The 12407-nt window shown below is 53.5% G+C and overlaps 1 protein-coding gene across 1 annotated transcript; it reads right to left on the bottom strand.

Moving 5' to 3' along the window:
• Positions 1-1201: 1201 nt before the first annotated feature.
• GPR157 (G protein-coupled receptor 157) lies at positions 1202-11758 on the bottom strand. Its single transcript, XM_030963879.1, has 5 exons — positions 11217-11758; positions 5420-5633; positions 4017-4211; positions 3172-3440; positions 1202-1461 (listed from the first exon to the last, which is right to left on the bottom strand). Exons 1-4 carry the CDS (start codon positions 11591-11593, stop codon positions 3207-3209), a joined length of 1020 nt encoding a protein of 339 aa, XP_030819739.1. The 5' UTR covers positions 11594-11758; the 3' UTR covers positions 1202-1461; positions 3172-3206.
• Between the last annotated feature and the right edge of the window lie 649 nt (positions 11759-12407).

The following is a 12407-nucleotide window of genomic DNA, read 5'->3' as shown; positions in this document are numbered from 1 at the left end:
AGAGCCTCTGTGCCTGGACATGTTCACTGCATGACTGCCCTGCCCTCACCCAGCCCTGGTGTGCAGGGATTTATTTACCCTCACCAATGATTTATTTACCCTCACCTAATGATGTGTGCTCAAGGCTGGGTCCTATGAAACCCTGATATCTTTTGGGGGAAAAAATGATTAAGAGGGCAAACTGAGTTTGCAGGACAGTAAATGTGCTGGAGCAGGTGAGTGGTGAGCTCTGAGTGCGATGTTTGAGCAGCAGCTGGCAGCCAGCCCTGCTGCAGGGGGCTCATTGCAATGCCCACCCTGAGGAGACATCCCACAGAATCCATCCACCAGTGACACCTCCTCACCTGCGTTTTGGGAAGGAATTGCATGCTCAGGCAAGGCTAATTCAATATTCTGGGCCCCTGAGCTGCAACAGGACTTTAGGAGAAACGAGGATTCCAGAAATTAATGATCTGCCTGAAAACAAGTCACGCACAGACCCTGCTTTATCAGCTGTCCAAATGGCTTCCAATCCAGCAGGGAGAGGGAGATTTGATGCCCAGCAAGAGGAAAGGGCTGGATCCAGGAGGGCTCTGCAGGGAACAGCAGCAGAGCTGGGCTCTGGAACCAGAACCAGAGCAGATCCCATTTGTGCCGCACAAATGCAACGCTGGGCAGTGTCCTGGTAAAGAAACTGACCTTTATTTTGCAAAACTCGGAGAAAATACTTAAAAAACACAAGCAAAGAGCTGCGAATGAGGTAAAACATTATCTCCAAATGGCACACAGAGCCCCAGCCCCTGCCCAGTGTGATCCAGCAGTCCCAAGGCACAGACAAAGCCCAGGAGCTGTGAGCTCTGAGCCAGGCATTGCCCTGCTGCGGGCAGGGGCTGTCCCTGCTGGGGCCTGGGGCACATCCCCAATCCCTGGGGGAGCTGCAGGGCTCTGATTCCCTCAGGAGAGCCCCAGAAACCCCAATGGTGACAGCCCCTAAACCAGGGAGGAGGGATCAGCATCCCACAAACCCCAATGGTGACAGCCCCTGAACCAGGGAGGAGGGATCAGCATCCCACAAACCCCAATGGTGACAGCCCCAAACACCAGGGAGGAGGGATCAGCATGCAGCAGCACCACGAAATAATCATTGTCCTGTCCCAGTCCAAGAGAAGAGCAGAGCCAGGCTGGGGGCTCCCACCACCACTGAGAGCCGTGCCCAGCACAGTCCTGCAGCAGCTCCTGCAGCCTCCTGGCCCGGGCTCTGTTCACCTCAGAACTCACCACATCGGCCTGGGCAGGCAGAAAACAACAGACCCCAAGCGAGGGTTCAGCTTCCCAGTGGGAAGGAGGGGAGACAAACGGGAGTGCAGCGTGCTCCAGAGGATCCTGACACAGCCGAGCAGCTCCGGGACCTGTCCAGGGCTCAGCCTCTCCAGCGCCGCTTTCCCCGGGCTGCAGCTCCCTCTGTGGGGCTGTCACAGCGCCCTGCAGGGACAGTCACTGCAGGGACAGGGACAGAGCAGGGACAGTCACTGCAGGGACAGGGACAGGGACAGAGCAGGGACAGTCACTGCAGGGCTGTGCCAGCACCCCAAACCTGCAGGGACAGTGACAAAACAGTGACAGTCACTGCCACCTCCCTGCACCTGCACAGAACAATGACAGAGCAGTGACAGTCACTGCAGGGCGGTGCCACCACCCCAAACCTGCACAGAACAGTGACAGTCACACCCCTGAGCTGGAAATGTGACCCTGGCCCATTCCTCCCAAAGCATTTCTCAGAGCTCTGCAATGGGAAAAGGCAAACTGAGGACATGGAATCTGTTTTGATTCTTTTTGGTGTTGGTTTTTCCTGCTGTTTTGTTTTCCCCTAAGCCAAGCTGGTGACAATTCTTTCTCTTTTCAGGGTTGGCTCCAAAAAAATGGAACACAGCACGATACTAAGTCTCATAAAATTTAAACATTTCTATCCTACCTTTCTGCAAGAAGTTTAACACATCTCCTCTTTGCAAGCCTTGTGGGACTCACAAGAGGCTGAGCTATCAAGGTTGCGATTTAGCCTTCAGAAGTTTTTAAAAGCCTTTTGAAAGGAGGAAAAAAACAACTCTTGGAGTCATCTATGGCACAGATGAGATGCTTCCATCTGCCTTTCAGAGGCTCCAGGGGGGCTGAGGAGCAGAAACAGGCTCAGGGGTGTTTGCACAGCCTGTGCCCACCAGGGTTTAAATACACTGATATAATTATGGAGTGAATGCCAAGGCTTCAGGGGAGAGCAGGAGTCCCCTCTGCCCTGGTGGGGAGAACTGGGGGCACCAAACACCTGATCTGGTGGGATCTGTGTGCACGTGGCATCTCCCATTAAAAACAGCCACCAGCTCCTCCTCAGCTCTGCCTGGTGCCCCGTTCCTGTGGGCCAGACAGCCCTGCAGCTCAGCTCCTCCTTCCATCCTCCTTCCGCAGAGCCGGGCAGCAGCTCAGCGGGAAGGGAGCAGAGCAGCTCTGTAAATGGGAGCGTGGTGGGGCTGCAGAGTCAGACAGGGAACCCCAGGGCAGCAGCAGAACCCCCTGGGACTGCCCCCTGTCCCCGTGCCTGCTCCCAACCCCTCCCATGGAGCACGGGCAGGGCGGGAGGAAAGGCTCACTGGAATTGCCATGAGAGAAGGAAAGGCTCACTGGAATTGCCATGAGAGAAGGAAAGGCTCACACTGGAATTACCATGAGAGAAGGAAAGGCTCACTGGAATTGCCATGAGAGAAGGAAAGGCTCGCTGGAATTGCCATGAGAGAAGGAAAGGCTCACTGGAATTGCCATGAGAGAAGGAAAGGCTCACACTGGAATTACCATGAGAGAAGGAAAGGCTCACTGGAATTGCCATGAGAGAAGGAAAGGCTCACTGGAATTGTGGAGAAGAAGGCTCACACTGGTTACCTGGAGAGGCTCACTGAATTGCATGAGAGAAGAAAGGCTCACTGGAATTGCCATGAGAGAAGGAAAGGCTCACTGATTGATGAGAGAAGGAAAGGTCACCTGGATTGATGGAGAAAACACTGGTGATGAGAGAGTGAATGGGGAGAGAGAGTTGAGGGTAAGGATTGATGAGAGAAAAGTGATGAGAAACTGGGAGAGGAGGCGTATGGAGGGGGAAAGGCTCACTGGAATTGCCATGAGATGAAGAAAGGCTCACACTGGAATTACCATGAGAGGAGGAATCAGCAGCAGCCAGGGCCAGCTCAGGTGCTGGGCAGCAGCGGCTTCGTCTGCCCGGGCACATCCAGGTCCTTGTCCTTGTCCCCGTCCCTGTGGGTCTGGGGGTGCTGCCAGGAGCCGGGGGGGCCCTGGCCAGGCCAGGGCAGCTCTGCAGAGGGGCTGCAGCAGAGCAGGGCCAGCAGGCGGGCCCGCACTGCCCGGGTGCACAGCACGAACAGGATGCAGTTGGCTCCTCCTTGGAACGTGTTCCCGATCCCCTGCAAGGGCAGCACAGCAATCACCAGGGCAGGAGCACAGCAATCACCAGGGCTGCTCCCAGGGCACCCCAGAGAACAGCTCACACCGTGCCACAGCAGCTGCAGGGCCACAGCCACCGCCTCTGAGGACAAGCAATTCAGAGAAATGAGGGTTTTTCCCAAAAAGCACCCAAAAGCAGAGCACAGGCTGTTGTGTGCTGGCACTGGTGCAGGGCAGGCTTTGAGGACAAGCAATTCAGAAAAATGAGGAGTTTTTTCCCAAAAAGCACCCAAGAGCAGACCAGGGGCTGTTGAGTGCTGGCACTGGTGTAGGGCAGGAGCAGGCTGAGCCCTGCTGGAGGACAGACATCCAACATCCCCCTGTCCATCCCTGCCAGTGCAGCTTTCCTCTGCAGCCACTAGATGCTGCTGGAGCAGCTCCTGCTGCATTTCTGCCTCTGCTGCAGCCCGGGCATCACCTGGGGGCAGCAGCTGCTCCTGCAACACTCGGTGCCACCAGGAGAAGCCACGCCGGGAGCTCCCACTCTGCCCTGCCCCAGCCGGGTGCCCAGGGGCGCGTTCCCAGCAAACACTCACGTGCAGCACGACCAGGACGGGGTTCTGCACGGCAGGGGAGTCACACAGGGTCAGCACGAAGCGCACCGTGCTCCAGATGCGGAGGAAGATGAAGATGAGGGGGATGAGGATCAGCTTCTTGTCCGCCACGCTGGCGCGGGGCTGCAGGGCAGGGGCTGCGGGCAGGATGGGGCGGTACTCGGAGAGGGCAGCGTGCTGCAGGGATAGCGACAGGACAGGGGACAGGACAGGGGCTGAGCAGGAGCCTGCAGACGTGGCACAGCCCCAGGGCCCCTGCCCAGAGCCAAGGAACCGCTCAGGAGGGGAGCAGGGCTGCAGTGAAGAGCAGCAGCCACTCTCTGCCTTTGGGGACAGTGACATTGCTGCTGCAGGCAAGCAGTGACAGCTCCCTGTGCTGCTCTGATCGCGAGCTGAGAACGGGGCCAGCTGCCCCAGCACTGTCCCCAGCACTGTCCCCAGCCCTCCCCAGCACTGTCCCCAGCACTGTCCCCAGCACTGTCCCCAGCCCTCCCCAGCAGTCCTGGCAGAGGCAGGAGCCCGCTCAGGTTTCCAGCAGGTCACGCTGCTGTCTCTGCCCAGGCTGGGACACCGTGTCCTGCCTGCTGCACGCCAGGTGATGCTGACAGGCACCAGCAAACCCTCCCCAGCTCTGCTTCCCTTCCCTGCACACTCGGAGCTGCTGAAAATCACCTTGTTCTCCCAAATCATCTGCGGGATCCTGCCCTAACCAGCGCTGGGTTCATCCCCACCACCAGCACAGCTGCACCACAAGCAGAGGCAGAATTTCCAGAAGCACATCTACCCACACATGGGGCTTTTCCCCCTAACCCAGCTCAGAGAGAACAGGAATCTCTGGGTGCAGCTCCTCCTGCCACTCTCATCTGGATTTGTCTGTAATGCAAATGCTGCCCTAGATGCCCGGATTCTGTGTTCTCAAGGAACAGAACAACTGAACTCTGAATTCCAAGCCCTGCCAGGACAGGGAGTCTCCTGTGTGGAGCCCAGAGCCATCCAGTGCCTGGGCTCCCAAATGCAGCTTTGAGCTGCAGAACAAAATAACATTCACAAACACAAACCGTCACTGGAGACACTAAAAGGACTGAGGCTTGAGAATCCCAATCTTGGTACAAGTGGAACTGCAGAAAACTGATTAAAGCTGAATTTGTCCTTCACATTCTGTTTCAATTCTTACTGTAGCATTTCCCTCATGAGCATCCCACACCCCCTGCTCGTTTTCAAAGGGCTTTTGCACTCTTAGCTTGTGCTAAGTCTCTGTGTGATGGTGCTGCCAGATCAGGGCACTGCTGCTCCAGGGACATTTCAGTGCTGTGAACCCCTCCTGCCTGGACAAGGAGCAAGAAATGCAGATTGTGGGGGGACAGAACCACCCAGCAGATACTCACAGCTCTGTTAATGTGCTTCCTGATGAGGAGGTAGAGCACTGGCAGGGTGACATAGGCCAGGATCTCCCAGAGCTTTCCTGCCAGCAGCATCCACAGCAGCCGATCCTCAGCGTCCAGGTTGACCCAGCACCAGCCCACGGAGACGTTGGAGGCGTCGTAGCCAATCTTCCTGAGAGCCACAGCAGCCACCGTGATGGCCAGGGGGACACCCCAGCTGGGGGCACACAGAGCAGGGGGCTGAGCCAGGGACATCCCCGGCTGAGCCCCCACAGCTCAGGAAAGGGCGCCAGAGGCAGGGACTGTCACAGACGTGTTTTATGAAAAACCCTTTCCTTAGGATTCTTTCACCTGAGAAGCCTCAGGAACAAAATGCAAACATTGATTATCTGCTGCTGTGGAATGCAACAGGTGCATCTGTGATTGGCCTCATGTGGTTGTTTCTAACTAATGGCCCATCACAGCCCAGCTGGCTCGGACTCTCCGTCCAAGCCACAAACCTTTGCTATCATTCTTTCTTTTTCTATTCTTAGCCAGCCTTCTGATGAAATCCTTTCTTCTATTCTTTTAGTATAGTTTTAATATAATATATACAATAAAATAATAACTCAGCCTTCTGAAACATGGAGTCAGATCCTCATCTCTTCCCTCATCCTCAGACCCCTGTGAACACACAGGGACTGTCCCCCAGACACAGGGAGCTGGGGGGATTGCACAGGGCCAGGGCCACTGTAAAATGTGATTTTCCTGCAGGACCCAGCCAGCTGATCCCGAGCTTTTCAGAGCACAAGCAGCCAAGTCCCACCTTCCTATTCCAAAGTGAAATTCTGCACTCAAAGAAATCCACAGCTTCATTCTGTCAGTGGTGTGTTTTCTTGCTTTGCTTTTAAGTGGAGATGTAGTCAGTATTTTGGGAGCAAAAATATGATTTCTGAAGGACAAAGAGGCAGGGAAAAGTACTGGGAGTAACAGCAAAAAGCTAAGAAAGCAAAGAGGAGCCACATCCTCAAAACTTGGAGCTGTGACTTTGGCTTCTCACTTGATGGCAGAGGCAAATACAGGGAAGCATTTAGAAGAAAAATAACTGAGGTGAAACACTTGAATGAAGTCACTCAGCAGCTTGGGCTGCCCACAAGAAACCATGAGGAAGAACAGAGGAATCCCAGCAGCCCAAACAGAAATTCCACCACAGGAGTGCCCTGCATCCAGCTGAGTGTGTCACCTGCCGCCCCAGGGCCACCCCAGCTCAGGGTGCTTCCAGCACTGCCTCCTCTCTCCCAGGTGCACAGAAAACAGACCCATGACTGCCTTCCTCTGGTACAGCCCTCCTCTGACAGCCTGGAGCAGCTGCAGGGAGCATGGAGAGGATCTTGCCCCCAAAAGTCAGACTCCAGACCAGGTAGGCAAAGAGCAGCTGCCTAGACCAGATTATCTGAAACTCCACAGCCCAACTGTAGCACCAGAGATAATCCCATGATATTAGATTTCAAAAATACCCCATTTCCTACTCTTAAATAATGTCTGGATTCACCTACTGACAAAATAAACAAATATAAATATAAGGCTGTAAAAACCTTCAGAGTCAACTGTGCAGCCCGTGTGGAACATTTTGTCTCAGGGCTCAGCTCAGAACAGGCAGTGCTATTCCAAGCCAGGGCTGTTATTTAAGGACAGTGGTGCTGCAGGAAGCCCTCCCCACTCTGTTATCAGAGCAGACTTCTAAAAACATCCCAAACGTCACCACCACCACCATGAAAGTTTCCACACAGCTCAGGAGCCCTTTTGGTGAAACTGGGAATTTCTCAGAAAACAACTGCAAATGCGAAGACATTCCACTCTCAGCACTGCTGCAAGGACTGGGCACTAAGGTAAAGAATTCAAGAGAAATGGCACTTCCTAAAAGAAACCATGTAAAGGCACAAAGGCTGCAAGAAAAAGGAAGTGAATGGAGAAACTAATTTTACACGATTTTACAAACAATGATCTCAACAGTGAGCTGAAACTGCAAAAGAATGATGATAAAACCAGGTGAAATGATGGTGTGTGGATATAGGGCAGGACAGTGTAAGCACAGACACAGAGAGGCCACAGGAGGAAACAACTCACCACTGAGAAAGGGACTTAAAAACCTTCAGGAGATAACTGGGGAAAGGAAGAACAAAACTGCTGCATTAACAGGAGTTAATCTTCACTGGAATAGCACGCTGGGATCAGATGGACATTTACCACTGACACCTGGCAAAAGGATTACCAACAGAGGGAGATCAGAGAGGACCTAGGAAGGAACCAGACACTTCTGTGAAGTTCAGCTCCATTTCAGCAGCTGGAAAGGAGAACTGAGACTGGAGATTCAGTTGTTCTCAGGAGCTCCAAAGTGACATTTTTGGGAGGGCTGCCAAATGTCAGAGCTTTCACTGAACTAGGAGTGGAGGAACTGAATCAGGACAAATCATCACCCAAGGTGCGTGCGAGCACTGAAATAAAAGGGATCCCAGATAACAGAGAGCAGAAATACCCCCCTAAATCCCAAAGAGCAATTCTGTAGCTGGGCTTCTCCACAGCACACCTGGATGCAAGCAGAGTGGGAGAGAAGGGAAGGTGACTCCTCCTTCCTGTACAAAGGCTGGAAATCCAACCTGCAAGGCAGACACAGCAGTAGTTATTCCTCCAGCACAGCTCCTGGTGATCTATGGATAAAAAAATCCTCCAACCCAGCAATCTTTGCACAGCCACACCAAAGCAAGGCAAGGTGAGGACCCTTCAGCTCCAGCAGTGTTCAGCTGGACTTGCCCTGGGTTTCTGGGGTCACATTGCCCAATAAGCACATTTTGATTTATGCTGCACAGCTTTTCCCCCCTGGGGGCTCTCACAAGCAGGTGATTTGCTGTCACCTGCCTGCACAGGTTAGCCAAGGAGCCATCCTGCCTGCAGGCAGCTCCTTCTGGGCACAGGAATTTGCAAGGAGAGAAAAATCCTGGGCATCCCAGGCAGGTCCGGGAAGGAGCTCTGAGCACACTTTGCAACCAGAACTCCAAATCTGCCCCAATCCAATCCTGCAGAAGGCAGCCCAGGAAAGAGTGAGATGAACAGTGCAGTAGGGCATGACAGGACCCCAGGCACCCCATGGACATGAGTAGATGCATGGTTATCAATGTGTATTATATATATATAACATATATTTTAATACATAACATGAGTAGATATGCATAGTTATAAATGTGTATTTATATATATATAACACATATATTTTAATATATAAGATGAATAGATATGCATGGTTATAAATGTGTATTTATATATAACACATATATTTTAATATATAACATTAATAGATATGCATGGTTATAAATATGTATTTATATATATAACACATATATTTTAATATATAACATTAATAGATATGCATTATATATAGAATAGATACATTTATAGATAGTTATAAATGTGTATATATATAAAAAACATATTTTAATATATAACATGAATATATATGCATGGTTATAAATGTGTATATATATATGTATTGCATATATTTTAATATATAACTATGCATATTATATAGATTTTTTCAAAGTAAGTGTATTTATGGTTAAAATGATTGGCACAGCCTGATCATTAAATGAAAACCCTTCAAAATATTGTCAGCAATTGGCAGCAAAAGCCAAGCAGGAAACAACCCCAGGGTGGGCTCTGCCTGGTCCATTCCTTACCCCAAGTCTGGATCACCTTCTCTCACAACAAAGGTGATGTTTTCCAGCAGGTGATGCCTGACCCTGGGAAATTCAGCAGCAGTGAGGCAGCCTGGCCATTGGCACGGCCAGAACTCACATTCTGCAGCTACCTAAGGGTTTCCAAAGCTGGCTGCAGGCTCGTTTTCAAAGCTCATCTGAGCTCAACAGGTTCAGAACCAAAGCAGAGGCTGCAGCTCTGCAGCCTGGAATTGGTGGATGTGCTCCCACAGGAATCCCTGTGGCACAAACCTGCCTGACGGGTCTGAGCCACTGTGACATCCTGATTTCCCTCAGGAAAATTCCAGGTTCTGACTTCCAACATGCATTTAGTCAGCTCCATCACCAAGCATTGTGCCCAGAATTTAATTTCTCGGGTGACTACAAAAGTGCAGGGAAGGAAAGCAGGGTGATGTGTCACGAGGGGATGGGCAGAGAACACGTCCTCACTGGTTCTCTCTGGCTTTTCAGACACATCATAAAGCAGAAACACCTTTAAACACTGGCTCTGCACAGAACAGGAGGGGTTTACAAAGCAGAACCTGATCACAGGTGCTCAACAGCCTTTAAATAGAGCAGATGGTGCTGATCAATAGCGAGGACTGAAGATGGCATTTCATTTTCATTGTAAAGAACTGAAAATAAACTGAACAAATCCCCCCAGAGCATCTCTCCCTCTGTGCAGGGGTAGAGCAATGTCCCTGCCAGGATTTTTACAGTTTTCAGGGAGTGCACAGACTGCAGCCAGCGCTGTTCCAGTGCCTCTGTTCCTCTCCACACTTGGTAGCTGACAAGGCTGAGGAGCATTAAACCAGATGGAGAAACTGAAGCACAGACAAAAGCCACACAAGCAATTAGCAGACAGGAAAATTACAACTAGGCCAGATTTGCCTGAGCTCTTTGATGTGCCTGACGGAGCCAGGATGCCCAGGAAGGAGCCAGACTTGGGTTTTACATCCATTAAGCAACACGTGGCCCTTCAGCAGCACCCTGTCCTCACCACAGCTCTCCGAGTGCAACTCTCCTTTGCTGGAGATGGGATAACAGAAATCCTCCTGCAGTGCGCCTTGCCCAGCGCCAGCAGCAGCCTGGGGTGCCCAGGGCCCTGTGGAGACCCTCACCCAGCCCCTCACCCAGCAGCAATCCCAGGACTGAAGTTCCTCCCTGGCTCACACTCAGCCTCAAAGCCTCTCTGCCCATCCTCACCTGGACTCGGCTCTGCTGTGACCATCTGCCAAACGATGCTGTTTGAAACTAAAAGGTGTCAAATATTTGACTAAGAAACCAAAGAAAATTCTCTACTTGTCCTGAGGGCTTTTTTTTTTCTTTTTTTTCCCCTTTTTAAGCAGATCACTGCTCTTATAATTTATTGCAGAAGCTTGGCAGCACGGGGGACTGAAGGATCACTGTTTTGCTCAGCGTGGACGTAGCACATGATTCCACAAGCTCCAATTGCATAATGAAAGCTTTTACTAAACATGATGTGGAAAATCAGTGCCCTAAATAGCAGAAACTGAGACATAAAGCTACACTGTGGACTGGTTTGTCTTGCTTTCAATCAAACATGCCAAAACAACCTTCAGAGCGCTTCCCTAGCAGTTTCATCACTTGTGAGGAACATTTTCCTGTGAGTATGGGATTACAGCAACCTGCCTGGGCAGAGGGGGAGGATCCACACACCAGGCTGACAGGGGGAAGCTGGGGACCTGTGGAAACAGATCCCAAACAGGGAAGCTTAGGCAGCAGCTGGCAGGTATCACAGACACAGGGTTTGTTAGATGATTTCTACAACATCAGAGCAGACTGCAGGGAAAGCAAAGCCAGGATTTCCAGTCATTAGAACTTGCCAGAGATTTTTCTAAGCGACCGTGAACAAAAAAACTCCAGCTTTTCCACGTCTCAAACTGTTCACTTGGGAAGGGAAAGCAGGGTCGGTTAGTTAAAATGCACCAAAATCCCTGTTCAAAAGGAATCTGAGGGGAAGAGGAGGAGAGGGAAAGTGCAGAGACTCAAGGGACACCCAGCGCAGGGTGGGGGTGCCTGGGGGTCCCAGCACAGCACACAACACCCACCTGACGGCGTGGAAGCCCCAGAGCAAGCCCTGGCCCGCGGGGGAGCCCCTGACGATGCTCAGGTACAGGTAGAGGGCGATGGCCATGGTCCAGAAGAAGGAGCTGGTGTTGGCGAAGGTGGACAGGGCTCCCTGCAGGACGCAGTCCCACGAGGTGCCCTGGAAGTCCCTTAGCACGCCGTAGAAGTAGGAGAGGGCGGAGAGCAGGTCGGCCAGGCTCAGGTGCAGCAGCAGCTGCCGCGGGCGCGTCCGCAGCTCCGGCCAGAGCGCCTGGGAGCAGAGCAGCAGCGCCGAGCCCGCGCAGGACAGCGCGCACGACAGCAGCACCGGCACCCGCTCCGCCAACAGCACCGGCGTGGGCGGCAGCGGGGACGGCATGGCGGGGACAGCGCGGGGACACAGCGGGGACAGCGGAGGGACAGCGGAGAGGAGCGAGCGGACAGCGGGATGGAGCGAGAGCACCGCGAAGGGAGCAAGGGGACAGCGGGATGGAGCGAAGGGACAGCGTGGGACAGAGGAGACGAGCGAGGGGACAGCGTGGGACAGCGGAGAGGACGCGAAAGCGAGGGGACAGCGGGACGGAGCGAGGGCACCGCGAAGGGAGCGAGGGGACAGCGGGATGGAGGGAGGGGACAGCGGGGGCTCAGCGCGATGCAGCCCCGCGGGTCGGGCGCGCTCTGCCGGAGTGTCCGGTCCGGTCCGGCCGGCCGCAGCGCTGTGTCCGCGGTGACCGGAGCCGGCACCGGCCGGGAAGGCAGCGCGGCAGCCGCAGGAGAGCCTCGGGGCCCGGCCCGCCCCCGCCGTCATGTGAGACCGGCCCGGCCCCTCGGTGCCGAGGGAATCCCCGCCGGGACCGGCACAAGGAGCGGCAGCGGGACGGGGACATGGATCGGGACAAGGACCGGGACCGGAACAACGACGGAGACGGGGATCGGGACAAGGACCGGGAGCCGCTCCCGCCGGGGCGCACGGAGCGCACCCACCGCGGCCCCGCAGCACAGAAAATCCTTTTTTTTTTCCTTTTTTTCTTTCAATCAAAACTCCCGCCCCGGCGCGGAGCAGCGCGGCCGCAGGGAGCGCAAGGAACAAAGCCTTGGGCTGCTGCTGTCCCCGTCCTTTGCTACGGCCACCTCCTGCCCAAGGACAGCGCGCAGCTCTCCTCCTGCTGAGCCAGAGCCACCGGGATTTATTC

This window comes from Camarhynchus parvulus, chromosome 21 (genome assembly GCF_901933205.1).
Source record: "Camarhynchus parvulus chromosome 21, STF_HiC, whole genome shotgun sequence".
NCBI classification, from domain to species: Eukaryota; Metazoa; Chordata; class Aves; order Passeriformes; family Thraupidae; genus Camarhynchus; species Camarhynchus parvulus.
The sequence above is the reverse complement of the archived record's forward strand: the minus strand, read 5'-3'. Positions and strand labels throughout refer to the sequence as shown.

Excerpts from the sequence above, each read along its gene's own strand:
- GPR157 (XM_030963879.1), bottom strand. The coding sequence starts at position 11,593 with ATGCCGTCCCCGCTGCCGCCCACGCCGGTGCTGTTGGCGGAGCGGGTG. Across the intron at positions 4,212-5,419 it reads GGAAGCACATTAACAGAGCT|CACGCTGCCCTCTCCGAGTA; the intron begins GTGAGTATCTGC and ends CTATCCCTGCAG. Across the intron at positions 3,441-4,016 it reads CCGTCCTGGTCGTGCTGCAC|GGGATCGGGAACACGTTCCA; the intron begins GTGAGTGTTTGC and ends CTGCCCTTGCAG.